This window comes from Thalassophryne amazonica, chromosome 17, assembly GCF_902500255.1.
Source record: "Thalassophryne amazonica chromosome 17, fThaAma1.1, whole genome shotgun sequence".
Taxonomy (NCBI): Eukaryota; Metazoa; Chordata; class Actinopteri; order Batrachoidiformes; family Batrachoididae; genus Thalassophryne; species Thalassophryne amazonica.
In genome coordinates, this window is record NC_047119.1 from 76,802,126 (window position 1) to 76,830,062 (window position 27,937).

Sequence of the window (27,937 nt, forward strand, 5' to 3'; positions counted from 1 at the left end):
GATGTTCTTATTATGACAGCTTGACATTAATCAAAGTGACATTACCAGATAATATCTTTGACATGACAACCTGACATTACATTTGTTTGGGATGTTCTTATTATGACAACTTGACATTAAATTTGTTTGGAATGTCATTATGACAACTTGACATTAAATTTGTTTGGAATGTCATTATGACAACTTGACATTAATCAAATTGACATTACCAGATAATGTCTTTGACATGACAACTTGACATTAAATTTGTTTGGGATGTCATTATGACAACTTGACATTAATCAAAGTGACATTACCAGATAATGTCTGACATGACAACTTGACATTAAATTTGTTTGGGATGTTCTTATTATGACAACTTGACAATCAAAGTGACATTACCAGATAATGTCTTTGACATGACAACTTGACATTAAATTTGTTTGGGATGTTCTTATTATGACAACTTGACAATCAAAGTGACATTACCAGATAATGTCTTTGACATGACAACGTGACATTAAATTTGTTTAGGATGTCCTTATTATGACAACTTGACATTAAATTTGTTTGGGATGTCCTTATTATGACAACTTGACATTAAATTTGTTTGGGATGTCCTTATTATGACAACTTGACATTAAATTTGTTTGGGATGTCCTTAATATGACAACTTGACATTAAATTTGTTTGGGATGTTCTTATTGTGACAACTTGACATTAAATTTGTTTGGGATGTTCTTATTGTGACAACTTGACATTAAATTTGTTCGGGATGTTCTTATTATGACAACTTGACATTAATCAAAGTGACATTACCAGATAATATCTTTGACATGACAACCTGACATTAAATTTGTTTGGGATGTTCTTATTGTGACAACTTGACATTAAATTTGTTTGGAATGTCATTATGACAACTTGACATTAATCAAATTGACATTACCAGATAATGTCTTTGACATGACAACTTGACATTAAATTTGTTTGGGATGTCATTATGACAACTTGACATTAATCAAAGTGACATTACCAGATAATGTCTTTGACATGACAACTTGACATTAAATTTGTTTGGGATGTTCTTATTATGACAACTTGACAATAATCAAAGTGACATTACCAGATAATGTCTTTGACATGACAACTTGACATTAAATTTGCTTGGGATGTTCTTATTATGACAACTTGACAATCAAAGTGACATTACCAGATAATGTCTTTGACATGACAACTTGACATTAAATTTGTTTGGGATGTTCTTATTATGACAACTTGACAATCAAAGTGACATTACCAGATAATGTCTTTGACATGACAACTTGACATTAAATTTGTTTGGGATGTTCTTATTATGACAACTTGACAATCAAAGTGACATTACCAGATAATGTCTTTGACATGACAACTTGACATTAAATTTGTTTAGGATGTCCTTATTATGACAACTTGACATTAAATTTGTTTGGGATGTCCTTATTATGACAACTTGACATTAAATCTGTTTGGGATGTCCTCATTATGACAACCTGACATTATATTTGTTTGGGATGTTCTTATTATGACAACTTGACAATCAAAGTGACATTACCAGATAATGTCTTTGACATGACAACTTGACATTAAATTTGTTTAGGATGTCCTTATTATGACAACTTGACATTAATCAAAGTGACATTACCACATAATATCTTTGACATGACAACCTGATATTACATTTGTTTGGGATGTTCTTATTATGACAACTTGACATTAAATTTGTTTGGAATGTCATTATGACAACTTGACATTAATCAAAGTGACATTACCAGATAATGTCTTTGACATGACAACTTGACATTACATTTGTTTGGGATGTTCTTATTATGACAACTTGACATTAATCAAAGTGACATTGCCAGATAATGTCTTTGACATGACAACTTGACATTAAATTTGTTTAGGATGTCCTTATTATGACAACTTGACATTAAATTTGTTTCAAATATGCAACTTACCAAATTGACCTGTATGCCTGCTGTCGCAAATTTGCAACATACCATCATTATTATTATAACATTATAACATAAAGTCATTACCAGAATACCCAATATTACTATCTGGTTTTTGTGCAAAAGTGAAATTAATCATCTCAACATTATTTACCATCTACTTAAAGGTAAAAACACACACAAAACATTTTCTTATATACAGCTATATAAATGCGGGCGTTAAGGGGTTAAGTGCACGTATGTATATATGTATGTATTATTACACCATGAGCTAGACATGTATTAATGATTAGGAAGTGTCTGAATAAATGATTTACCAATTGTGCAATACATGTATAATTCACACAGCTGCTAATACCGAGCAGCATGAGGCGGCAGAGCCGACATGAGCGTGTTCTCGCCGTCCATCCAAGTCAGTTTCCGCCATGACCACAAACTAGGGCTGTCCCAAACGATTATTTTTTAAACGATTAATCTAGCGATTACTTTATCGATGCATCGATTAATCTAACAATTTTTTGATTAGATTTCAATTTGATTCGATTAACGATTATTTCACCATTACTTTACTAATATAACCATTTATACATGTTGATTTAAATGTCTGAATGAAAAAACACAAATTCCTTAACATTGCAATGCATGTTTATTGCTCTTAAACTCAAAATTCCAACATGAAACTCAAGTAGGAATATACGAGGTCTGTCAGAAAAGTATCGGACCTTTTTATTTTTTTCAAAAACCATATGGATTTGAATCACGTGTGATTGCATCAGCCAAGCTTTAACCTTCGTGCGCATGCGTGAGTTTTTTCACGCCTGTCGGTTGCGTCATTCGCCTGTGGGCAGGCTTTATGTGAGCACTGGTCCACCCTTCTCGTCGTTTTTTCATTGTCAGAAGAATGTCTGAAGGACTGCCGTTTTGTTGCATTAAAAGTTTTTCAGAAACTCTGCCAGACAACCAGCTGGAAACCATTTCGAAGATTCGGTTGGCTTTCGGTGAAAATTTTATGGGCTTCAGAGAGATTAAGGAGTGTTACTGCCACGGACGGATTCGCGCGGCGGGACAAAAAACACCTCCGTGTTGGAAACCATTCGTAAGATTCAGACGGCTTTCGATCGCTTTTCAGTCGAGTGAGTATCCGAGAAATTGTTTAACAGCTGGGCATGTTCCAACTTGTCCTGTAAGGCTACCAACACGGAGGTGTTGTTTGTCGAGCGCCATGAGTGGCTGCGTCCCGACGCGTGAATCCGTCCACACGTCTTTCATTACAAAATCTCCTTTAACAGTGGAATGTGCCGATAAAGTGCTGATCCCGACCTTTTATGAAACTTCTGTGCTAGTTACACGAGGTCCTGCATCAACAGAGCCTTAAATTTGGAAGTGATCAGCTCGTTTCAGCCTGTCGATCGCGGCTCGGAGCGTGGCGCGCCCTCCGGCGCTGTGGGCCGTCCTTAAAGCGGCAGTAACCCTAACCCTAAACCTAACCCTTATGACAATGAAAAAACGACGAGAGGGGTGGACCAGTGCTCACACAAAGCCTGCTCACAGGCGAATGACGCAACCGACAGGCGTGAAAAAACTCACGCATGCGCACGAAGGTTCAAGCTTGGCTGATGCAAGCGCACGATTCAAATCCATATAGTTTTTGAAAAAAATAAAAAGGTCCAATACTTTTCTAACAGACCTCGTATAAGTGCAAAATTATGTATTCTGTGACTGAGGTAGCATTCAATATAAAAAAAGAGTAGAGGTGCACCGATCGATCGGGCACCGATCATTATCGGACGATTACACCTTGATTGATCAAAAGGACCGATCACAACAGTGCAGGCAGTAGCGCAGGGAGCGATTGGTCCCGTCATGACACGCTTTCCTCTGTGACGTAAACTCATTTTGACTTCTGATATGAGCTGGATGGACAAGAAGAGCAGTCGGCATCATCTAATCAATCAATTCAATCAATTTTATTTATATAGCGCCAAATCACAACAAACAGTTGCCCCAAGGCGCTTTATATTGTAAGGCAAGGCCATACAATAATTACGTAAAAACCCCAACGGTCAAAACGACCCCCTTGTGAGCAAGCACTTGGGGACAGTGGGAAGGAAAAACTCCCTTTTAACAGGAAGAAACCTCCAGCAGAACCAGGCTCAGGGAGGGGCAGTCTTCTGCTGGGACTGGTTGGGGCTGAGGGAGAGAACCAGGAAAAAGACATGCTGTGGAAGAGAGCAGAGATCAATCACTAATGATTAAATGCAGAGTGGTGCATACAGAGCAAAAAGAGAAAGAAACACTCACTGCATCATGGGAACCCCCCAGCAGTCTAAGTCTATAGCAGCATAACTAAGGGATGGTTCAGGGTCACCTGATCCAGCCCTAACTATAAGCTTTAGCAAAAAGGAAAGTTTTAAGCCTAATCTTAAAAGTAGAGAGGGTGTCTGTCTCCCTGATCTGAATTGGGAGCTGGTTCCACAGGAGAGGAGCCTGAAAGCTGAAGGCTCTGCCTCCCATTCTACTCTTACAAACCCTAGGAACTACAAGTAAGCCTGCAGTCTGAGAGCGAAGCGCTCTATTGGAGTGATATGGTACTATGAGGTCCCTAATATAAGATGGGACCTGATTATTCAAAACCTTATAAGTAAGAAGAAGAATTTTAAATTCTATTCTAGAATTAACAGGAAGCCAATGAAGAGAGGCCAATATGGGTGAGATATGCTCTCTCCTTCTAGTCCCTGTTAGTACTCTAGCTGCAGCATTTTGAATTAACTGAAGGCTTTTCAGGGAACTTTTAGGACAACCTGATAATAATGAATTACAAAAGTCCAGCCTAGAGGAAATAAATGCATGAATTAGTTTTTCAGCATCACTCTGAGACAAGACCTTTCTAATTTTAGAGATATTGAGTAAATGCAAAAAAAGCAGTCCTACATATTTGTTTAATACGCGCATTGAATGACATATCCTGATCAAAAATGACTCCAAGATTTCTCACAGTATTACTAGAGGTCAGGGTAATGCCATCCAGAATAAGGATCTGGTTAGACACCATGTTTCTAAGATTTGTGGGGCCAAGTACAATAACTTCAGTTTTATCTGAGTTTAAAAGCAGGAAATTAGAGGTCATCCATGTCTTTATGTCTGTACGACAATCCTGTAGTTTAGCTAATTGGTGTGTGTCCTCTGGCTTCATGGATAGATAAAGCTGGGTATCATCTGCGTAACAATGAAAATTTAAGCAATGCCGTCTAATAATACTGCCTAAGGGAAGCATGTATAAAGTGAATCTAATGTAGTCCATGTCCATCCAGCTCATATCAGAAGTTAAAATGAGTGAAATGGCTCTGAGAGATCTAAATAGACTACTGTCTAATGAATGGAACCACACTGCCATCTAGTGGATATCCAGTGTGCATGAGTGTGTATTTGTGAATCAGTAGGCATTTTGATTTTGTTTATTTTTTCATATGAGTGTAGAGGTACAGAGAGTACAAAGAAGCTTTATTCATTTGATTTGCTTCTATTGTGTCAGTTCTATTTTGTCAGTTTTGCAGGTTTTCCACCTACAAAGAATGTAGAGGTCTGTAACTTTTATTGTAGGTTCACTTCAACTGTGAGAGACAAAATCTTAAAAAAAAAAAATAAATCCAGTAAATCATATTGTATGATTTTTAAATAATTAATTTGCATTTCATTGCATGAAATAAGTATTTGACCCCCGAGAAAAACAGAGCTTAACAATTGGTACAGAAACATTTGTCTGCCATTAGAGGTCAAACGTTTCCTGTAGTTTTGCACCAGGTTTTCACACACTGCAGCAGGGATTTTGGTCCACTCCTCCATACAGATCTTCTCTAGATCTTTCAGGTTTGGAGTTTGAGCTCCCTCCAAAAATTTTCTATTGAGTTCAGGTCTGAAGACTGGCCAGGCCACTCCAGGACCTTGAAATGCTTCTTACGGAGCCCCTCCTTAGTTGCCCTGGCTGTGTGTTTAGGGTCATTGTCATGCTGGAAGACCCAGCCATGACCCATCTTCAATGCTCTTACTGAGGGAAGGAGGTTGTTTGACAAAATCACACAATAAATGACCCCATCCATCCTCCCTTCAATACGGTGCAGTCGTCCTGTCCCCTTTGCAGAAGAGCACCCCCAGAGTATGATGTTTCCACCCCCATGCTTCACGGTTGGGATGGTTTTCTTGGAGTTGTTCTCATCCTCTAAACATGGTAAGTGGAGTTGATTCCAAAAAGCTCTATTCTGGTCTCATCTGACCACATGACCTTCTCCCATGCCTCCTCTGGATCATCCAGATGGTCACTGGTGAACTTCAAAAAGGCCTGGACATGTGCTGGCTTGAGCAGGGGGACCTTGTTGCCCTGCAGGATTTTAAACCATGACAGCATCATGTGTTACTAATGTAATCTTTGTGACTGTGGTCCCAGCTCTCTTCAGGTCATTGACCAGGTCCTCCTGTGTAGTTCTGAGCTTTCTCAGAATCATCCTTACCCCACAAAGTGAGATCTTGCATGGAATCCCAGACCGAGGGAGATTGACAGTCATCTTGTGTTTCTTCCACTTTCTAATAAATAATCATAACAGTTGTTGTCTTCTACCAAGCTGCTTGCCTGTTGTCCTGTAGTCCATCCCAGCCTTGTGCAGGTCTACAGTTTTGTCCCTGGTGTCCTTAGACAGCTCTTTGGTCTTGGCTATGGTGGACAGGTTGGAGTGTGATTGATTGAGTGTGTGAACAGGTGTGTTTTATACAGGTAACAAGGTCAAACAGGTGCAATTAATACAGGTAAAGAGTGCAGAATAAGAGGGCTTCTTAAAGAAAAATTAACAGGTCTGTGAGAGACAGAATTCTTGCAGATTGGTAGGGGGTCAAATACTTATTTTATGCAATAAAATGCAAATTAATTATTTAAAAATCATACAATGTGATTTACTGGATTTTTTTTTTTTTTTTTTTAGATTCTGTCTCTCACAGTTGACGTGTACCTATGATAAAAATTACAGACCTCTACATTCTTGGTAGGTGGAAAACCTGCAAAACTGACAGGGGGTCAAATACTTATTTTCCCCACTGTGTGTGTGTGCGCACGCACGCACACACACACACAGCGTGGTCCTTCGTTTATTGCGGGAGTTATGTTCTAAAAATGACCTGCAATAGGCAAAATCCGTGAAGTAGTCAGCGTTATTTTTTTTTACAATTATTATAGATGTTTTAAGGCTGTAAAACTCCTCACTACACACTTTATACACTTTTTTCCTGTGTAAACACTCTTTTTCTTGTGGGCGTGAAGATTATAAACAGACACACACAGAACACACTGTGAGTGCTCTCCCTTCGCTCACTGCCTCCCGGGGTACGGATGTGGGACCCGCAAAGAATCCAAGTCATGGCCACGGAGCTCTGCGGCTGCGGTTCCACAGTGACATGTGACAATTCCACAGTGACATGTGTGACCCTTTCTGGTCACACATGTCACTGTGTAATTGTCACTGTGTATCAGTTTTTGTTTCGAGTTTGTTTGCCAAAATAAATAAATTCAATTCAATTCAATAGTATGAACTGTTAGTAATATGTTGCTTATTCATAATGGCAGGTACTATAATGAACATTTTACATTTAGAATTACTGTGAACTGTTACTAATTTGTTGCTTATTTATAATTAGAGGTCCTGTGATGAATATTTCTGCATTGTACATAGCATAAGTATCTAGTTCCATTGAATTCAAATGTTTATGATATGGTCATTAAATATCTCTCAGTATATTTATAATTGCAATTTAATACATGTTATACATGTTGTCAGTGTCACATAAGTCAGGAGAATAAATATCTGTGATTGTGTAAACATAATTTGTTTTTAATGAAATCATCAACCCCTAAAGAAAATTATTAAAATAATATTAATACAATAACATGCTTTTGGAGGGCGGTGTGCATTTTCAGAGGCCCGACGTCCATGCCGTCGCCCACAATGACAGCTATTCGCTCCTTGTCTCTTAAAATTTCAATTATGCCAAAGTATGGCCAAAACGGTGTACAGTAACAATGCATCCAGTGCCAGTGAGGAGAGGGGGACAGAGGAAAATACAGCAAGCAGTGAAACAAGCAGTAAGTGTATTTTTTTTTGCTTACTCAAGAATTGCTAACAAGCTAATAAGCGCTGGGTATTACTGAAGCAGTGCAGCCACCATACCACTCCATGGTGATTTTGCTGCAAAGTGTCTGCTTGTGCAGCTGTAAACTTCACAAATCACCAGTTCAAAGGCTGTGAATGAAGGATGTAAAGTTTGTACTGAAATCTTTTGGAGAACAATACAGATAAAATGTGTTTTTTCCTGTTATTCAATTCAATAAGATTCTGTCAATAATGGTAAATGTTTTTCCAATTAATTGAGTCCATGAATGTTTCATATTTTGAGGAAGGAATGTAGTGCATTGTTTAAGCAACATACTGTCATGAGTGTACCAAATTCACCCCTCTCTCTCTCTCTCTCTCTCTCTCTCTCTCTCTCTCTCTCTCTATATATATATATATATATATATATATATGAGCTTGCTGATAATTACACCAAACCTGTATAAACTTTGATTAAAAAAAAAATCATAATTAAAAAAAAAAAAATCAAACTGCCATAATTTATGTAAATGTAAACATGCGGGAATAAGCCTGAAAATGAGATGCATGCTGTATCTTATGTTTGAATAAAAAAGTTAAACTAAGCTATATAACAAAAAAAAAAAAAAAAACTGAGCAGATCAATAAAATTATAGCAATGAATGTATGTGAATATTGTATGTAAGGCCGGGTTCACACAGCAGGATAATTAGACCGATATCGGACCCGATCTCCCCCTTCCGACAATCTTAAGGACGCCCCGACAATCGTGATGATGCTAAAGATAATCTTGTTAGATATTCCTGCCATGTGTGGTGTGTTCAGAGCACTCTGATCTGCTCAGAAGGGCGTCAGGAGCGCTCCAATCGCAAATCGGGGATATTCATCATGTTGGATTTTTTTGGCCCGATGTCGCTGTGTGTGTTGTGTCTTCGGACCAAAACAAGCAGCCTGATGAATGTGACGTTCAGCCAATCAGAAAGCGAGGTGACGGACGCACGGAGCGGAAAATAAAATCAAAACAGCTGTTCTGACTTACCAGAAAGTGGACAGAAACGGAATGAAGAGCTGGCTGCGCTTGTGTGTGCTGCATCATTACAGAAACTACAGTTGGTGCTGACAAAGGAGGAAGAGTGCGCTGCTGTCGAAAATGACCAGTCCTTGTTGATAGTTGGAGACAAACAAATTTCTGACCCCTTGAAGGCAACTGACGGATGGTTAGACGAAGTCCAGAGACTGAAACTGTGGATACTGCAGAATATTTGCTAAGCAGGGATGAGAACTCGCTACTCCGCTGGCTTCATAATGATGACAATGATGGTGGGTCTCACATATAACCTCTTTGGTGTCAGGTTTGTTTTGATAAGTTGACAGACATACGATATGTGCATGCATGCAGTTTGATTACAGAAAATATCAATATTACGCACCACGTCATTCATGGCGCGACATTACAGTCATAAGCCGATGCACAAAAACGGCGTCATCGGCCACATTATAATTCAGCACAGTTTCAGGATACTGACAAAATAAATGTGTGCAAAAACTTACAATTTTAGTCCGTCTGGATCTTTCGTTTCTGTGGTGAAACTGTGTAGAATGAACGGAGGTTTACGACCACATTTCTTCTTCTTTCCGTCTTTGTGTGGACTCAGTGGAGCTTTGCAATCATGTGTTTTCAGCCACCTTTCAAGCCTATAAATTCCGTTCCAGCATTTGAAAACAGCACAATGCGCCCCTGTCATTATTGTATGTGTCGCTTAAGGCTTAAAGCCTTTGAATCAATCCCTGTAAGACTTAACTTTCAGTCCGCTAGTGCTACTGTATACAAAATTCAATGGGAGAGGTACGAGTTTGGTAGCTGGAATTTTTGCCCCCGTTTTACCCACACATGCGCAGATGCATTGCGCATTTCGCTTATTCTATAGAGGTGGTGGGGATGGGGCTCTCAAAGCGGGTGTAGAAGCCATTGAGGTCGTCTGGCAGGCTGTCCGACAAGCTGATTGTGGTGGTTCTGGAGCTGGTCCTGAAGTCTGTGATGTGATCCAGACATTGCCACATTCTCCTGGGGTCAGCGTTAGAGTAGAAGTCCTCCGTCTTCTCTCTGTGCTGTCTCTTGGCCGCTCTTATGGCCTTCTCCACTCTGTACTGCGCAGCCTTGTACTCGGCTTCGTTGCCAGATCTAAAAGCAGCAGTGCAAGTACGCAGCAAGTGCAGCACCTGTCTGTTTACCCAGGGGTTCTGGTTGGGGAACTTCCTCACTTGTATGGTGGGTACGATGTTCTCAACACAAGTGCTGATATACCCAGTCACATACTCAGCATAGTCTTCTATACTGACGGAGGAGTCCTCTCGGGTGGCTGCAGCTCTGAAAACATCCCAGTCAGTTGTGGCAAAACAGCCCTGTAGAGTGTTCTCAGCCTCTGGTGTCCATAGTTTAACCTGTCTGGTGACAGGGGTCGACTGCTTGAGTTCTTGTCTGTAGGCCGGGTACAGAAACAAAGAGATGTGATCTGAGTTTCCAAAGGGGGAGGGGGTGCACCATGTACAACCCCTGGCAAAAATTATGGAAATCACCGGCCTCGGAGGATGTTCATTCAGTTGTTTAATTTTGTAGAAAAAAAAGCAGATCACAGACATGACAAAACTAAAGTCACGTCAAATGACAACTTTCTGGCTTTAAGAAACACTATACGAAATCAGGAAAAAAAATTGTGGCAGTCAGTAACGGTTACTTTTTAGACCAAGCAGAGGGAAAAAATATGGAATCACTCAATTCTGAGGAAAAAATGATGGAATCACCCTGTAAATTTTCATCCCCAAAACTAACTCCTGCATCAAATCAGATCTGCTCATTAGTCTGTATGTAAAAAGGAGTGATCACACCTTGGAGAGCTGTTGCACCAAGTGGACTGACATGAATCATGGCTCCAACACGAGAGATGTTATCAAACTCTTAAAAGAGGGTAAATCATCACGCAATGTTGCAAAACATGTTGGTTGTTCACAGTCAGCTGTATCTAAACTCTGGACCAAATACAAACAACATGGGAAGGTTGTTAAAGGCAAACATACTGGCAGACCAAGGAAGACATCAAAGCATCAAGACAGAAAACTTAAAGCAGTATGTCTCAAAAATTGAAAATGCACAACAAAACAAATGAGGAACGAATGGGAGGAAACTGGAGTCAACGTCTGTGACCAAACTGTAAGAAACCACCTAAAGGAAATGGGATTTACATACAGAAAAGCTAAACGAAAGCCATCATTAACACCTAAACAGAAAAAAACAAGGTTACAATGGGCTAAGGAAAAGCAATCGTGGAATGTGGATGACTGGATGAAAGTCATATTCAGTGATGAATCTCGAATCTGCATTGGGCAAGGTGATGATGCTGAAACTTTTGTTTGGTGCTGTTCCAATGAGATTTATAAAGATGACTGCCTGAAGAGAACATGTAAATTTCCACAGTCATTGATGATATGGGGCTGTATGTCAGGTAAAGGCACTGGGGAGATGGCTGTCATTACATCATCAATAAATGCACAAGTTTATGTTGATATTTTGGACACTTTTCTTATCCCATCAATTGAAAGGATGTTTGGGGATGATGAAATCATTTTTCAAGATGATAATGCATCTTGCCATAGAGCAAAAACTGTGAAAACATTCCTTGCAAAAAGACACATAGGGTCAATGTCATGGCCTGCAAATAGTCCGGATCTTAATCCAATTGAAAATCTTTGGTGGAAGTTGAAGAAAATGGTCCATGACAAGGCTCCAACCTGCAAAGCTGATCTGGCAACAGCAATCAGAGAAAGTTGGAGCCAGATTGATGAAGAGTACTGTTTGTCACTCATTAAGTCCATGACTCAGAGACTGCAAGCTGTTATAAAAGCCAGAGGTGGTGCAACAAAATACTAGTGATGTGTTGAAGCGTTCTTTTGTTTTTCATGATTCCATCATTTTTTCCTCAGAATTGAGTGATTCCATATTTTTTTCCCTCTGCTTGGTCTAAAAAAGTAACCATTACTGACTGCCACAATTTTTTTTCCTGATTTCTTATAGTGTTTCTTAAAGCAAGAAAGTTGCCATTTGAAATGACTTTAGTTTTGTGTCATGTCTGTGATCTGCTTTTTTTCTACAAAATTAAACAACTGAATGAACATCCTCTGAGGCCGGTGATTCCATCATTTTTGCCAAGGGTTGTATGTTGCTGTAAACATGGTCCAGGGTGTTTTTTCCCCCTGGTGGGAATGTCCACATGCAGAAAGTATTTAAATAGTACAGACTGTAAATTGCACTGGTTGAAGTCACCAGCCAACGATAAAAACAGCACCAGGATGAGCAGTCTCCAGCGTGCTGATGACATCACGGAGCTTACTGAGAGCCTCCGTGTAGTTAGCGCATGGATGAATGTAAACAGCAGCCAAAAACACACATGTGAATTCCCTTGGTAGATAAAAGGGATGGCATCGCAGCAGTAAAAGCTTCAGATCTGATGAGCAGTGCTTGTTTACAGTCCATACATCTCTACACCACGTGTTGTTGACATAAACACACACACCTCCACCTGTCGTCTTACCGGAGGCAGCAGTCTGGTCCCCCCGGTACAATGAGTGGCTCTCCAGGTGAACAGCGGAGTCTGGAACACTTTCCAAGAGCCAGGTTTTGGAGAAAATCAGAGTGCAGCACTCTCTGGTCTCTCTCTGTGATGTTATCCTAGCTCGTAGCTTGTCCAGTTTGTTCTCCAGAGACCACAGGTTACGTAGCAAGAGGCTGGGGAGCGGTGGTCTGCTCGGGGGAGCCTTTAGTCTAACGTGGAGCCCGCCTCTCTTGCCGCGCTTACGGCGGTGCCTCCTCGACGCTCTCCTTGGGTCAACATACTCACTTGAGGCCGGTGTTTCGAAGCCTTCCTGGGGAAGCCTGCGGTGACTGTAGTGCCGAACAATGATTTGAGTTAACTTTTGGAGACATCATTTAACTGGCGTCCAGGTTCGATTGGTTAGCCGCTCCGTAAGGCGTCATAACAACAGATCAGTTAGCCACTCCGTGAGACATCGTTAACAACGGATCGGTTCTCCGCTCTGTGAGGTGTCATGACAACGGATCGGTGAGCGGTTCCATGAGGCATCATAACATGGAGTGACTATTGACCCGGCGGCCTGGCACTCACAGTCGAAGTTTCTCTCTGGCCGGTATGAGGGGTTCAGCAGTCCCCTCACACCGGGACCACACTGATGAACAGTCTCTGAAAGAGGCTCCTGTCAACAGAAGTCTGTCACTCTTCTGTTTTTTGCTCAGACTCGCAGACTGAGTGTTTTGCTTTTTAATTTTTGCTTTTTTGGAGAAGACAACACTTCACAAACACGGTAACGGGCCCATAACAACCAATTGGTTAGCCGTTAACCAGACGTCTCTGCAGCGCAACTTGAAAATTGTCCATTCAGTGTAATTTTGTAGTTTTATTTTATTTTAATAAAAGGACTTCTCTGTGCTCTTGGCCTCAGGTGTTTTGATGGCCCCAACTGCAATGCTGGATATAAAAAGCTCAGATGAAAAAAAAAATGCTGGGGATGAAGGTAGACTGGCAAAACGACAAAATCGATGAGCTGACTCATGAACGAGACTTTGCCATATGTGTACTGTCAGTGTTAATTTAACACTGGTGATTTTACTGTGTGGAAAGCTACTGCCTTTTAAGATAAAGTAACGACGGATTATATTCTTGGCTGTTCATTGGTTTCAGGAAGTATTTCAGAGTTGTATTTATGATAGAAATATTTGCACTAAGATATTGTTGCCTTTGAAAAGTATTTCAGAGTTGTGTTAATGACTATTTGCACTGACAAAATATTTTTGTTTATTATTATTTTGTGTTTTTAAGTAGCATACACAAGTTTTGCAACTGTGTGGCTAAGTTTTAATGGCACATTTTTTACACTTTTTGTTTTATAACATATGTAAAAGTGTGTACATATGTACATAGTTTTTTATTTCTGTACAGTTTTGCAAATACTTAATTCTGTATCGACATCTCGTGGCTTTACTTATACTGATTTTGGTCTGATTTCTGCACTGAAAAGAGATTTGTGACATTTTAGGGTTTTGTCTACCTTAACAAATGCTTTATAAAGCATCAATAATCTTCACTTCATAGTGTTCACAAAAAAGTAGTTGTAATTAATTAGTAATGCATTAGTAATACATTGCAGAACTGGGTTGTCATTAACATATCACAATATGTAAACTGACTGTCATGACAATGTAATGAAGCTATTCTTTGACCTCAAATAAAGTGGTAGCTTTACGATTTGTCAATATGGCAAATATGGTCTGCCACATAATATGGCATATATTAATATAGGGGAGGTGACGGTCTAGTAGGGGAGGTGATGGTCTAGTAGTTAAGGTGTTGGGCTTGAGTCCAGAAGATCATGGGTTCAAATCCCCGCCTGACTGGAAAATCACTAAGGGCCCTTGGGCAAGGCCTTTAATCCCCTATTGCTCCCTGTAGTGAGCGCCTTGTATGGCAGCACCCTGACATCGGGGTGAATGTGAGGCATAATTGTAAAAGCGCTTTGAGCGTCTGATGCAGATGGAAAAGCACTACATAAATGCAGTCCATTTACCATTTACCAATATATCATGAGGTATGAGCTGAATGTCATGACACCATTATAACAATGTAATAAAGATATTCTTTGACCTCAAGAAAAGTGGTAGCTTTTTGATTTGTCATTAATATATCATGACGTATAAACTTGACTGTCATGACACCATTATAACAATGTAATGAAGATATTCTTTGACCTCAAGTGGTAGCTTTATGATTGGTCAATATAGCAAGAAGTATAAACTGACTGTCATGACACCATAATCAGAATCAGAAGAAGTTTATTGCCATTGCCAATGAACAGGATTCACAGACTAGGAATTTGCTTTGATATAATGGTGCAACATTAAGGAGGGAGCAATATAAAATGCTACGATAAAATATAAAATATGTGCTAAAATAAGATAAAATATAAGATAAAATATAAAATATGAAATATGAAAGGCTGTGTGCAACAGAAAAACAGAAAAAACAGTGCAGTGGGAGGAGTGCAACTAAAAACCAAAGTACATTGTCTAAAATGACCCGTGATAAAATGATAAAGTGACAGAGTTAAGGTTAAGGTGACTGAGTTATGAGGTGTTCATGAGTCTAACGGCAGAGGGGAAGAAACTGTTCTTATGGCGGGAGGTTCTGGTCCGGATGGACTGTAGCCTCCTGCCCGAGGGGAGTGGTTTGAATAGACTATGTGCAGGGTGAGAAGGGTCAGCTGTGATCCGACCTGCTCTGCCCAGAGTCCTGGAGACGTGCAGGTGGTGGAGAGATGGAAGGCTACAGCCGATCACCTTCTCAGCAGAGGCCACAATGCACTGCAGTCTGTGTCTGTCCCTGGCTGTGGCCCCGGCGTACCACACCGTGATGGAGGAGCAGAGGATGGACTCGATGACGGCCGTGTAGAACTGCACCATCAGCTGGACAAGCAGCTTGGCCTTCTTCAGCTGCCGCAGGAAGTACATCCTCTGCTGGGCCTTCTTGATGAGGGAGCTGATGGTTGACTCCCACTTGAGGTCCTGGGTGATGGTGGTGCCAAGGAAGCGGTGACAGTCCACAGTGGTGATGGGGCTGTTGGTGAGGGCGAGGGAGGGCGGGGGGCTGTGGTTTTCCTGAAGTCCACGATCATCTCCACTGTTTTCTGGGCATTGAGCTCCAAGTTGTTGGTGCTGCACCAGCTCACCAGCCGGTCCACCTCCCTCCTGTAGGCAAACCCATCCCCATCCGAAATGAGTCCGATGAGGGTGGTGTCGTCCGCAAACGTGATGAGCTTTACAGAGTCGAGGCTCGAGGTGCAGCAGTTAGTGTACAGGGAGAAGAGCAGAGGGGAAAGGACACAGCCCTGTGGAGATCCTGTGCTGAGAGCCCGAGTGTTCGAGACATTCTTTCCCAGCCTCACACTCTGACTCCGGTCCATCATGAAGTCTGTGATCCACCTGCAGGTGGAGTCGGGCACGTGGAGCAGAGAAAGCTTGTCCTGGAGCAAAGCCGGAAGGATGGTGTTGAATGCAGAGCTGAAGTCCACAAACAGGATCCTAGCGTAGGTTCCTGGAGAGTCCAGGTTCTGCAAGATGGAGTGCAGGGCCAGGTTTATGGCGTCATCTACAGACCTGTTGGCTCTGTAGGCAAACTGCAGGGGGTCCAGGAGGGGGTCAGTGATGGACTTCAGGTGGGATAAAACCAGGCGTTCGAAGGTCTTCATGACTACAGACATGAGAGCCACAGGCCTGTAGTCATTAAGTCCAGTGACGCGTGGTTTCTTGGGGACTGGAACTATGATGGAGGACTTGAAACAGACTGGAACATGGCATGACTCCAGGGAGGTGTTGAAGATCCCTGTGAAGACTGGGGCCAGCTCATCAGCGCAGTGTCTCAGGGTGGCAGGAGAGACACAGATTGGGCCCGGGGCTTTACGTGGATTCAGCCTTTTGAAACGTCTTCTCACGTCCTCCTCTTGGACCGAGAGGGCAGCGAGGGGAGGGCAGCGGTGAGAGGGGGGAGGTCCAGGGTGTTTGAATATCCAGTTGTGTGGGGGGTGGGGAGGTGTGAGTCCTTGTCTTCAAAGCGTGAATAGAAGACGTTCAGGTCGTTGGCCAGCTTCAGGTCGTCAATAGAACGAGGTGCTTTGGGCTTGTAGTTGGTGATTTCTTTCAACCCCCTCCACACAGAGGCCGAGTCGTTGGCAGAGAACCTTTGCTGCAGACGTGAGCTGTACATGGATTTAGCCTTTGCCACCTCCTTGCTAAATCTTTGCACCTCTATAGCTGTCTCTGTCTCCTTCTCTGAAAGCCGCCTCTTTCTGCTGACGGAGCTGCTGGAGTTTAGGTATGAACCAGGGCTTGTCATTGTTATATCTCACCCTGGTACGCTGTGGGATGATGCTGTCTTCACAGAAATGAATATATGACGTCACAGTGTCCGTGAAGTCATCTAGACTGTCTGTTGAAGCCTCAAACATATCCCAATCCATAGCGCCCAAGCACCATTCAGAGTGGCCTTTTATTGTGGGCAGTCTAAGGCACACCTGTGCACTAATCATGGTGTCTAATCAGCATCTTGATATGGCGCACCTGTGAGGTGGGATGGATTATCTCAGCAAAGGAGAAGTGCTCACTATCACAGATTTAGACTGGTTTGTGAACAATATTTGAGGGAAATGGTGATATTGTGTATGTGGAAAAAGTTTTAGATCTTTGAGTTCATCTCATACAAAATGGGAGCAAAACCAAAAGTGTTGCGTTTATATTTTTGTTGAGTGTATGTCAAAGAATATTTGCAATGTGAACAACTGGACTTACCCAACAACAATTTAGAGTGTATTGGTGTAAAATATACATTGTCACCTGAAATGTCTTTTCTTGTATTTGTCCTCTACAGACCACCGTCCACTAAGGAAGATTTCTATGATGACCTGGGTCAATTGAGTTTCCATTCTACTGGTGGTTGGCCTCTACTGGTGGTTGGCTCTCACTGCGGTATTGTATCACTTCCTGTTCCGGAGCACAGCTGTGTTTTTCTGTATCTGTTAGCTGTTTAATCTGCGCAGTTAGATTGATCTAGTTATCTAGATTACGATTTGTTTCCCAGTGTAATCTTCACGTGCCTTAACTAAAGCACTCCTTCTGCTGAATCACCTCTAAATTATTTACACATTATTCACTTTGCGTGTTTTTAGGAATCCGCTAGCTTAGCGCAGCTACTAGCTCTTAGCCGATTTAGCATGCCGGCTTCTCCTGTCTCTCCCGCACTTTTCTGCTCTGGGTGTGAAATGTTTAGTTATTCCTCGGCCTCCTTTAGCAGTAACGGTACTTGTAATAAATGTAGCTTATTCGTAGCTTTGGAGGCCAGGCTGGGCGAATTGGAGACTCGGCTCCGCACCGTGGAAAATTCTACAGCTAGCCAGGCCCCTGTAGTCGGTGCGGACCAAGGTAGCTTAGCCGCCGTTAGTTCCCCTCTGGCAGATCCCGAGCAGCCGGGAAAGCAGGCCGACTGGGTGACTGTGAGGAGGAAGTGTAGTTCTAAACAGAAGCCCCGTGTACACCGCCAACCCGTTCACATTTCTAACCGTTTTTCCCCACTCGACGACACACCCATCGAGGATCAAACTCTGGTTATTGGCGACTCTGTTTTGAGAAATGTGAAGTTAGCGACACCAGCAACCATAGTCAATTGTCTTCCGGGGGCCAGAGCAGGCGACATTGAAGGAAATTTGAAACTGCTGGTTAAGGCTAAGCATAAATTTGGTAAGATTGTAATTCACGTCGGCAGTAATGACACCCGGTTACGCCAATCGGAGGTCACTAAAATTAACATTAAATCGGTGTGTAACTTTGCAAAAACAATGTCGGACTCTGTAGTTTTCTCTGGGACCCACCCCAATCGGACCGGGAGTGACATGTTTAGCCGCATGTTCTCCTTGAATTGCTGGCTGTCTGAGTGGTGTCCAAAAAATGAGGTGGGCTTCATAGATAATTGGCAAAGGTTCTGGGGAAAACCTGGTCTTGTTAGGAGAGACGGCATCCATCCCACTTTGGATGGAGCAGCTCTCATTTCTAGAAATCTGACCAATTTTCTTAAATCCTCCAAACCGTGACTATCCAGGGTTGGGACCAGGAAGCAGAGTTGTAGTCTTACACACCTCTCTGCAGCTTCTCTCCCCCTGCCATCCCCTCATTACCTCATCCCCGTAGAGACGGTGCCTGCTCCCAGACCACCAATAACCAGCAAAAATCTATTTAAGCATAAAAATTCAAAAAGAAAAAATAATATAGCACCTTCAACTGCACCACAGACTAAAACAGTTAAATGTGGTCTATTAAACATTAGGTCTCTCTCTTCTAAGTCCCTGTTGGTAAATGATATAATAATTGATCAACATATTGATTTATTCTGCCTTACAGAAACCTGGTTACAGCAGGATGAATATGTTAGTTTAAATGAGTCAACACCCCCGAGTCACACTAACTGTCAGAATGCTCGTAGCACGGGCCGGGGCGGAGGATTAGCAGCAATCTTCCATTCCAGCTTATTAATTAATCAAAAACCCAGACAGAGCTTTAATTCATTTGAAAGCTTGACTCTTAGTCTTGTCCATCCAAATTGGAAGTCCCAAAAACCAGTTTTATTTATCTATCGTCCACCTGGTCGTTACTGTGAGTTTCTCTGTGAATTTTCAGACCTTTTGTCTGACTTAGTGCTTAGCTCAGATAATCAATCAATCAATCAATCAATTTTTTTATATAGCGGCAAATCACAACAAACAGTTGCCCCAAGGCGCTTTATATTGTAAGGCAAGGCCATACAATAATTATGTAAAACCCCAACGGTCAAAACGACCCCCTGTGAGCAAGCACTTGGCTACAGTGGGAAGGAAAAACTCCCTTTTAACAGGAAGAAACCTCCAGCAGAACCAGGCCCAGGGAGGGGCAGTCTTCTGCTGGGACTGGTTGGGGCTGAGGGAGAGAACCAGGAAAAAGACATGCTGTGGAGGGGAGCAGAGATCGATCACTAATGATTAAATGCAGAGTGGTGCATACAGAGCAAAAAGAGAAAGAAACAGTGCATCATGGGAACCCCCCAGCAGTCTACGTCTATAGCAGCATAACTAAGGGGTGGTTCAGGGTCACCTGATCCAGCCCTAACTATAAGCTTTAGCAAAAAGTAAAGTTTTAAGCCTAATCTTAAAAGTAGAGAGGGTGTCTGTCTCCCTGATCTGAATTGGGAATCTGGTTCCACAGGAGAGGAGCCTGAAAGCTGAAGGCTCTGCCTCCCATTCTACTCTTACAAACCCTAGGAACTACAAGTAAGCCTGCAGTCTGAGAGCGAAGCGCTCTATTGGGGTGATATGGTACTACGAGGTCCCTAAGATAAGATGGGACCTGATTATTCAAAACCTTATAGGTAAGAAGAAGAATTTTAAATTCTATTCTAGAATTAACAGGAAGCCAATGAAGAGAGGCCAATATGGGTGAGATATGCTCTCTCCTTCTAGTCCCCGTCAGTACTCTAGCTGCAGCATTTTGAATTAACTGAAGGCTTTTTAGGGAACTTTTAGGACAACCTGATAATAATGAATTACAATAGTCCAGCCTACAGGAAATAAATGCATGAATTAGTTTTTCAGCATCACTCTGAGACAAGACCTTTCTGATTTTAGAGATATTGCGTAAATGCAAAAAAGCAGTCCTACATATTTGTTTAATATGCGCTTTGAATGACATATCCTGATCAAAAATGACTCCAAGATTTCTCACAGTATTACTAGAGGTCAGGGTAATGCCATCCAGAGTAAGGATCTGGTTAGACACCATGTTTCTAAGATTTGTGGGGCCAAGTACAAGAACTTCAGTTTTATCTGAGTTTAAAAGCAGGAAATTAGAGGTCATCCATGTCTTTATGTCTGTAAGACAATCCTGCAGTTTAGCTAATTGGTGTGTGTCCTCTGGCTTCATGGATAGATAAAGCTGGGTATCATCTGCATAACAATGAAAATTTAAGCAATACCGTCTAATAATACTGCCTAAGGGAAGCATGTATAAAGTGAATAAAATTGGTCCTAGCACAGAACCTTGTGGAACTCCATAATTAACTTTAGTCTGTGAAGAAGATTCCCCATTTACATGAACAAATTGTAATCTATTAGACAAATATGATTCAAACCACCGCAGCGCAGTGCCTTTAATACCTATGGCATGCTCTAATCTCTGTAATAAAATTTTATGGTCAACAGTATCAAAAGCAGCACTGAGGTCCAACAGAACAAGCACAGAGACGAGTCCACTGTCCGAGGCCATAAGAAGATCATTTGTAACCTTCACTAATGCTGTTTCTGTACTATGATGAATTCTAAAACCTGACTGAAACTCTTCAAATAGACCATTCCTCTGCAGATGATCAGTTAGCTGTTTTACAACTACCCTTTCAAGAATTTCTGAGAGAAAAGGAAGGTTGGAGATTGGCCTATAATTAGCTAAGATAGCTGGGTCAAGTGATGGCTTTTTAAGTAATGGTTTCATTACTGCCACCTTAATAGCCTGTGGTACATAGCCAACTAACAAAGATAGATTGATCAGATTTAAGATCGAAGCATTAAATAATGGTAGGGCTTCCTTGAGCAGCCTGGTAGGAATGGGGTCTAATAAACATGTTGATGGTTTGGATGAAGTAACTAATGAAAATAACTCAGACAGAACAATCGGAGAGAAAGAGTCTAACCAAATACCGGCATCACTGAAAGCAGCCAAAGATAACGATACGTCTTTGGGATGGTTATGAGTAATTTTTTCTCTAATAGTTAAAATTTTGTTAGCAAAGAAAGTCATGAAGTCATTACTAGTTAAAGTTAATGGAATACTCAGCTCAATAGAGCTCTGACTCTTTGTCAGCCTGGCTACAGTGCTGAAAAGAAACCTGGGGTTGTTCTTATTTTCTTCAATTAGTGATGAGTAGAAAGATGTCCTAGCTTTACGGAGGGCTTTTTTATAGAGCAACAGACTCTTTTTCCAGGCTAAGTGAAGATCTTCTAAATTAGTGAGACGCCATTTCCTCTCCAACTTACGGGTTATCTGCTTTAAGCTGCGAGTTTGTGAGTTATACCACGGAGTCAGGCACTTCTGATTTAAAGCTCTCTTTTTCAGAGGAGCTACAGCATCCAAAGTTGTCTTCAATGAGGATGTAAAACTATTGACGAGATACTCTATCTCCCTTACAGAGTTTAGGTAGCTACTCTGCACTGTGTTGGTATATGGCATTAGAGAACATAAAGAAGGAATCATATCCTTAAACCTAGTTACAGCGCTTTCTGAAAGACTTCTAGTGTAATGAAACTTATTCCCCACTGCTGGGTAGTCCATCAGAGTAAATGTAAATGTTATTAAGAAATGATCAGACAGAAGGGAGTTTTCAGGGAATACTGTTAAGTCTTCTATTTCCATACCATAAGTCAGAACAAGATCTAAGATATGATTAAAGTGGTGGTTGGACTCATTTACTTTTTGAGCAAAGCCAATAGAGTCTCATAATAGATTAAATGCAGTGTTGAGGCTGTCATTCTCAGCATCTGTGTGGATGTTAAAATCGCCCACTATAATTATCTTATCTGAGCTAAGCACTAAGTCAGACAAAAGGTCTGAAAATTCACAGAGAAACTCACAGTAACAACCAGGTGGACGATAGATAATAACAAATAAAACTGGTTTTTGGGACTTCCAATTTGGATGGACAAGACTAAGAGACAAGCTTTCAAATGAATTAAAGCTCTGTCTGGGTTTTTGATTAATTAATAAGCTGGAATGGAAGATTGCTGCTAATCCTCCTCCTCGGCCCGTGCTACGAGCATTCTGACAGTTAGTGTGACTCGGGGGTGTTGACTCATTTAAACTAACATATTCATCCTGCTGTAACCAGGTTTCTGTTAGGCAGAATAAATAAATATGTTGATCAATTATTATATCATTTACCAACAGGGACTTAGAAGAGAGAGACCTAATGTTTAATAGACCACATTTAACTGTTTTAGTCTGTGGTGCAGTTGAAGGTGCTATATTATTTTTTCTTTTTGAATTTTTATGCTTAAATAGATTTTTGCTGGTTGTTGGTGGTCTGGGAGCAGGCACCGTCTCTACGGGGATGGGGTAATGAGGGGATGGCAGGGGGAGAGAAGCTGCAGAGAGGTGTGTAAGACTACAACTCTGCTTCCTGGTCCCAACCCTGGATAGTCACGGTTTGGAGGATTTAAGAAAATTGGCCAGATTTCTAGAAATGAGAGCTGCTCCATCCAAAGTGGGATGGATGCCGTCTCTCCTAACAAGACCAGGTTTTCCCCAGAAGCTTTGCCAATTATCTATGAAGCCCACCTCATTTTTTGGACACCACAAAGACAGCCAGCAATTCAAGGAGAACAGGCGGCTAAACATGTCACTCCCGGTCCGATTGGGGAGGGGCCCAGAGAAAACTACAGAGTCCGACATTGTTTTTGCAAAGTTACACACCGATTTAATGTTAATTTTAGTGACCTCCGATTGGCGTAACCGGGTGTCATTACTGCCGACGTGAATTACAATCTTACCAAATTTACACTTAGCCTTAGCCAGCAGTTTCAAATTTCCTTCAATGTCGCCTGCTCTGGCCCCCGGAAGACAATTGACTATGGTTGCTGGTGTCGCTAACTTCACATTTCTCAAAATAGAGTCGCCAATAACCAGAGTTTGATCCTCGGCGGGTGTGTCGTCGAGTGGGGAAAAACGGTTAGAAATGTGAACGGGTTGGCGGTGTACACGGGGCTTCTGTTTAGAACTACGCTTCCTCCTCACAGTCACCCAGTCAGCCTGCTTGGGATCTGCCAGGGGGGAACTAACGGCGGCTAAGCTACCTTGGTCCGCACCGACTACAGGGGCCTGGCTAGCTGTAGAATTTTCCACGGTGCGGAGCCGAGTCTCCAATTCGCCCAGCCTGGCCTTCAAAGCTACGAATAAGCTACACTTATTACAAGTACCATTACTGCTAAAGGAGGCCGAGGAATAACTAAACATTTCACACCCAGAGCAGAAAGTGTGGGAGAGACAGGAGAAGCCGCCATGCTAAATCGGCTAAGAGCTAGTAGCTACGCTAACCTAGCGGATTCCTAAAAACACGCAAAGTGAATAATTTAGAGGTGATTCAGCAGAAGGAGTGCTTTAGTTAAGGCACGTAAAGATTACACTGGGGAACAAATCGTAATCTAGATAACTAGATCAATCTAACTGCGCAGATTAAACAGCTAACAGATACAGAAAAACACCGCTGTGCTCCGGAACAGGAAGTGATACAATACCGCAGTGAGAGCCAACCACCAGTAGAGGCGAGTGGGCGATTTTAACATCCACACATGCTGAGAATGACAGCCTCAACACTGCATTTAATCTATTATTAGACTCAATTGGCTTTGCTCAAAATGTAAATGAGTCCACCCACCACTTTAATCATATCTTAGATCTTGTTCTGACTTATGGTATGGAAATAGAAGACTTAACAGTATTCCCTGAAAACTCCCTTCTGTCTGATCATTTCTTAATAACATTTACATTTACTCTGATGGACTACCCAGCAGTGGGGAATAAGTTTCATTACACTAGAAGTCTTTCAGAAAGCGCTGTAACTAGGTTTAAGGATATGATTCCTTCTTTATGTTCTCTAATGCCATATAACAACACAGTGCAGAGTAGCTACCTAAACTCTGTAAGTGAGATAGAGTATCTCGTCAATAGTTTTACATCCTCATTGAAGACAACTTTGGATGCTATAGCTCCTCTGAAAAAGAGAGCTTTAAATCAGAAGTGCCTGACTCCGTGATATAACTCACAAACTCGTAGCCTAAAGCAGATAACCCGTAAGTTGGAGAGGAAATGGCGTCTCACTAATTTAGAAGATCTTCACTTAGCCTGGAAAAAGAGTCTGTTGCTCTATAAAAAAGCCCTCCGTAAAGCTAGGACATCTTTCTACTCATTACTAATTGAAGAAAATAAGAACAACCCCAGGTTTCTTTTCAGCACTGTAGCCAGACTGACAAAGAGTCAGAGCTCTATTGAGCTGAGTATTCCATTAACTTTAACTAGTAATGACTTCATGACTTTCTTTTCTAACAAAATTTTAACTATTAGAGAAAAAATTACTCATAACCATCCCAAAGACATATCGTTATCTTTGGCTGCTTTCAGTGATGCCGGTATTTGGTTAGACTCTTTCTCTCCGATTGTTCTGTCCAAGTTATTTTCATTAGTTACTTCATCCAAACCATCAACATGTTTATTAGACCCCATTCCTACCAGGCTGCTCAAGGAAGCCCTACCATTATTTAATGCTTCGATCTTAAATATGACCAATCTATCTTTGTTAGTACAGAGTACAGAAACAGCATTAGTGAAGGTTACAAATGATCTTCTTATGGCCTCAGACAGTGGACTCATCTCTGTGCTTGTTCTGTTAGACCTCAGTGCTGCTTTTGATACTGTTGACCATAAAATTTTATTACAGAGATTAGAGCATGCCATAGGTATTAAAGGCACTGCGCTGCGGTGGTTTGAATCATATTTGTCTAATAGATTACAATTTGTTCATGTAAATGGGGAATCTTCTTCACAGACTAAAGTTAATTATGGAGTTCCACAAGGTTCTGTGCTAGGACCAATTTTATTCACTTTATACATGCTTCCCTTAGGCAGTATTATTAGACGGTATTGCTTAAATTTTCATTGTTACGCAGATGATACCCAGCTTTATCTATCCATGAAGCCAGAGGACACACACCAATTAGCTAAACTGCAGGATTGTCTTAAAGACATAAAGACATGGATGACCTCTAATTTCCTGCTTTTAAACTCAGATAAAACTGAAGTTATTGTACTTGGCCCCACAAATCTTAGAAACATGGTGTCTAACCAGATCCTTACTCTGGATGGCATTTCCCTGACCTCTAGTAATACTGTGAGAAATCTTGGAGTCATTTTGATCAGGATATGTCATTCAAAGCGCATATTAAACAAATATGTAGGACTGCTTTTTTGCATTTACGCAATATCTCTAAAATTAGAAAGGTCTTGTCTCAGAGTGATGCTGAAAAACTAATTCATGCATTTATTTCCTCTAGGCTGGACTATTGTAATTCATTATTATCAGGTTGTCCTAAAAGTTCCCTAAAAAGCCTTCAGTTAATTCAAAATGCTGCACCTAGAGTACTAACGGGGACTAGAAGGAGAGAGCATATCTCACCCATATTGACCTCTCTTCATTGGCTTCCTGTTAATTCTAGAATAGAATTTAAAATTCTTCTTCTTACTTATAAGGTTTTGAATAATCAGGTCCCATCTTATCTTAGGGACCTCGTAGTACCATATCACCCCAATAGAGCGCTTCGCTCTCAGACTGCAGGCTTACTTGTAGTTCCTAGGGTTTGTAAGAGTAGAATGGGAGGCAGAGCCTTCAGCTTTCAGGCTCCTCTCCTGTAGAACCAGCTCCCAATTCAGATCAGGGAGACAGACACCCTCTCTACTTTTAAGATTAGGCTTAAAACTTTCCTTTTTGCTAAAGCTTATAGTTAGGGCTGGATCAGGTGACCCTGAACTATCCCTTAGTTATGCTGCTATAGACGAAGACTGCTGGGGGGTTCCCATGATGCACTGTTTCTTTCTCTTTTTGCTCTGTATGCACCACTCTGCATTTAATCATTAGTGATCGATCTCTGCTCCCCTCCACAGCATGTCTTTTTCCTGGTTCTCTCCCTCAGCCCCAACCAGTCCCAGCAGAAGACTGCCCCTCCCTGAGCCTGGTTCTGCTGGAGGTTTCTTCCTGTTAAAAGGGAGTTTTTCCTTCCCACTGTAGCCAAGTGCTTGCTCACAGGGGGTCGTTTTGACCGTTGGGGTTTTACATAATTATTGTATGGCCTTGCCTTACAATATAAAGCGCCTTGGGGCAACTGTTTGTTGTGATTTGCCGCTATATAAAAAAAAAAATTGATTGATTGATTGATTGATATAAAGTCTCCCCCTCCCCCACCTCGGACCATCAGACATTTGTCCCCATTCCTCACCCCAGCATACAGTCCTCTCATACAAAGAACTCTGCCTGAGGTGAGACCTGTTCGGATCTGGCCTGAAGATGCCATTCCACAGCTCCGGGACTACTTCCAAACTACCAACTGGGACATCTTCAAAAAGGAGGACCTCACGGACTACACATCCACTGTACTGTTTTATATTAAAACGTGCATGGATAATGTCATGGTGGAGAAAAGGGTTAGACATTATCCAAATAAGAAACAGTGGATGAACAGTGAGGTCAAACAGCTGCTGAGAGACCGGGACTCTGCTTTTAGGTCTGGGAACATGGAACTGTACAGCTCAGCCAGATCCAACCTGAAAAGAGGCATAAAACAGGCAAAGGCAGCATATGCTAATAAGATCGAGGGGCACTTCACGAACCCCCAACGTGTCTGGCAGGGCATTCGTGACCTCATTAACTTGAACACTTCCTCTTCTAATGCCACCACCACCAACACCAGCACAAGCCTAGCGGAGGAGCTAAATTGGATCTTTGCTAGGTTTGAAGTTAGAAGGAAGAGAATGTCCCATGCTGCCACCCGCTGACAATCTGGCCCTCACTGTGAGCATGGAAGAGGTCAGGAGAGTGCTCCGGCGTGTGAACCCGTCGAAGGCTGCTGGTCCCGATAGTGTCCAGGGGAGGGTATTGAGAGGCTGTGCAGACCAGCTGGCAGAGGTTTTTACTACCATTTTTAACCTCTCGCTGGCTGCCTGCACAGTCCCGAGCTGCCTAAAATCTGCCACCATCGTGCCCATCCCCAAGAGACAGTCGGTCAGCAGTCTGAATGATTACAGACCTGTGGCTCTCACTTCAAATGTGATGAAGTGCTTTGAGAGGCTGGTGCTGAGGAACATAATATCCTTACTGCCTCCCAGCCTTGATCAGCACCAATTCGCATACAGAGCCAACAGGTCCACAGGTGATGCCATCAACACAACCCTCCAGACAGTGTGTCAACATCTTGAACAGTTTGGCATTATGCGAGGATGTTGTTCATGGACTTCAGTTCTGCACAGCAGCGTCTGTACTTTTTAAGGTCACTGAGGAAGGTCAACCTGTCCCAGGAACTGCTGCTGTCCTTCTATAGGTGTTCTGTAGAGAGCGTCCTCACCAACAACATCTTAGGGTGGTACAGGAGCTGCTCTCAGGCTGACAA

General features: G+C 41.8%; 1 protein-coding gene across 1 annotated transcript in view; it reads right to left on the reverse strand.

The window, feature by feature from the left end:
* Positions 1-10,018: 10,018 nt before the first annotated feature.
* Positions 10,019-27,937, reverse strand: part of LOC117529153 (exportin-7-like) — a 180,753-nt gene continuing 162,834 nt past the window's right edge. The window contains exon 9 of the mRNA XM_034191851.1: positions 10,019-10,614. Within this exon, the coding sequence (XP_034047742.1) occupies positions 10,019-10,614 (596 nt within the window). The remainder of the gene's footprint in view (positions 10,615-27,937) is intronic.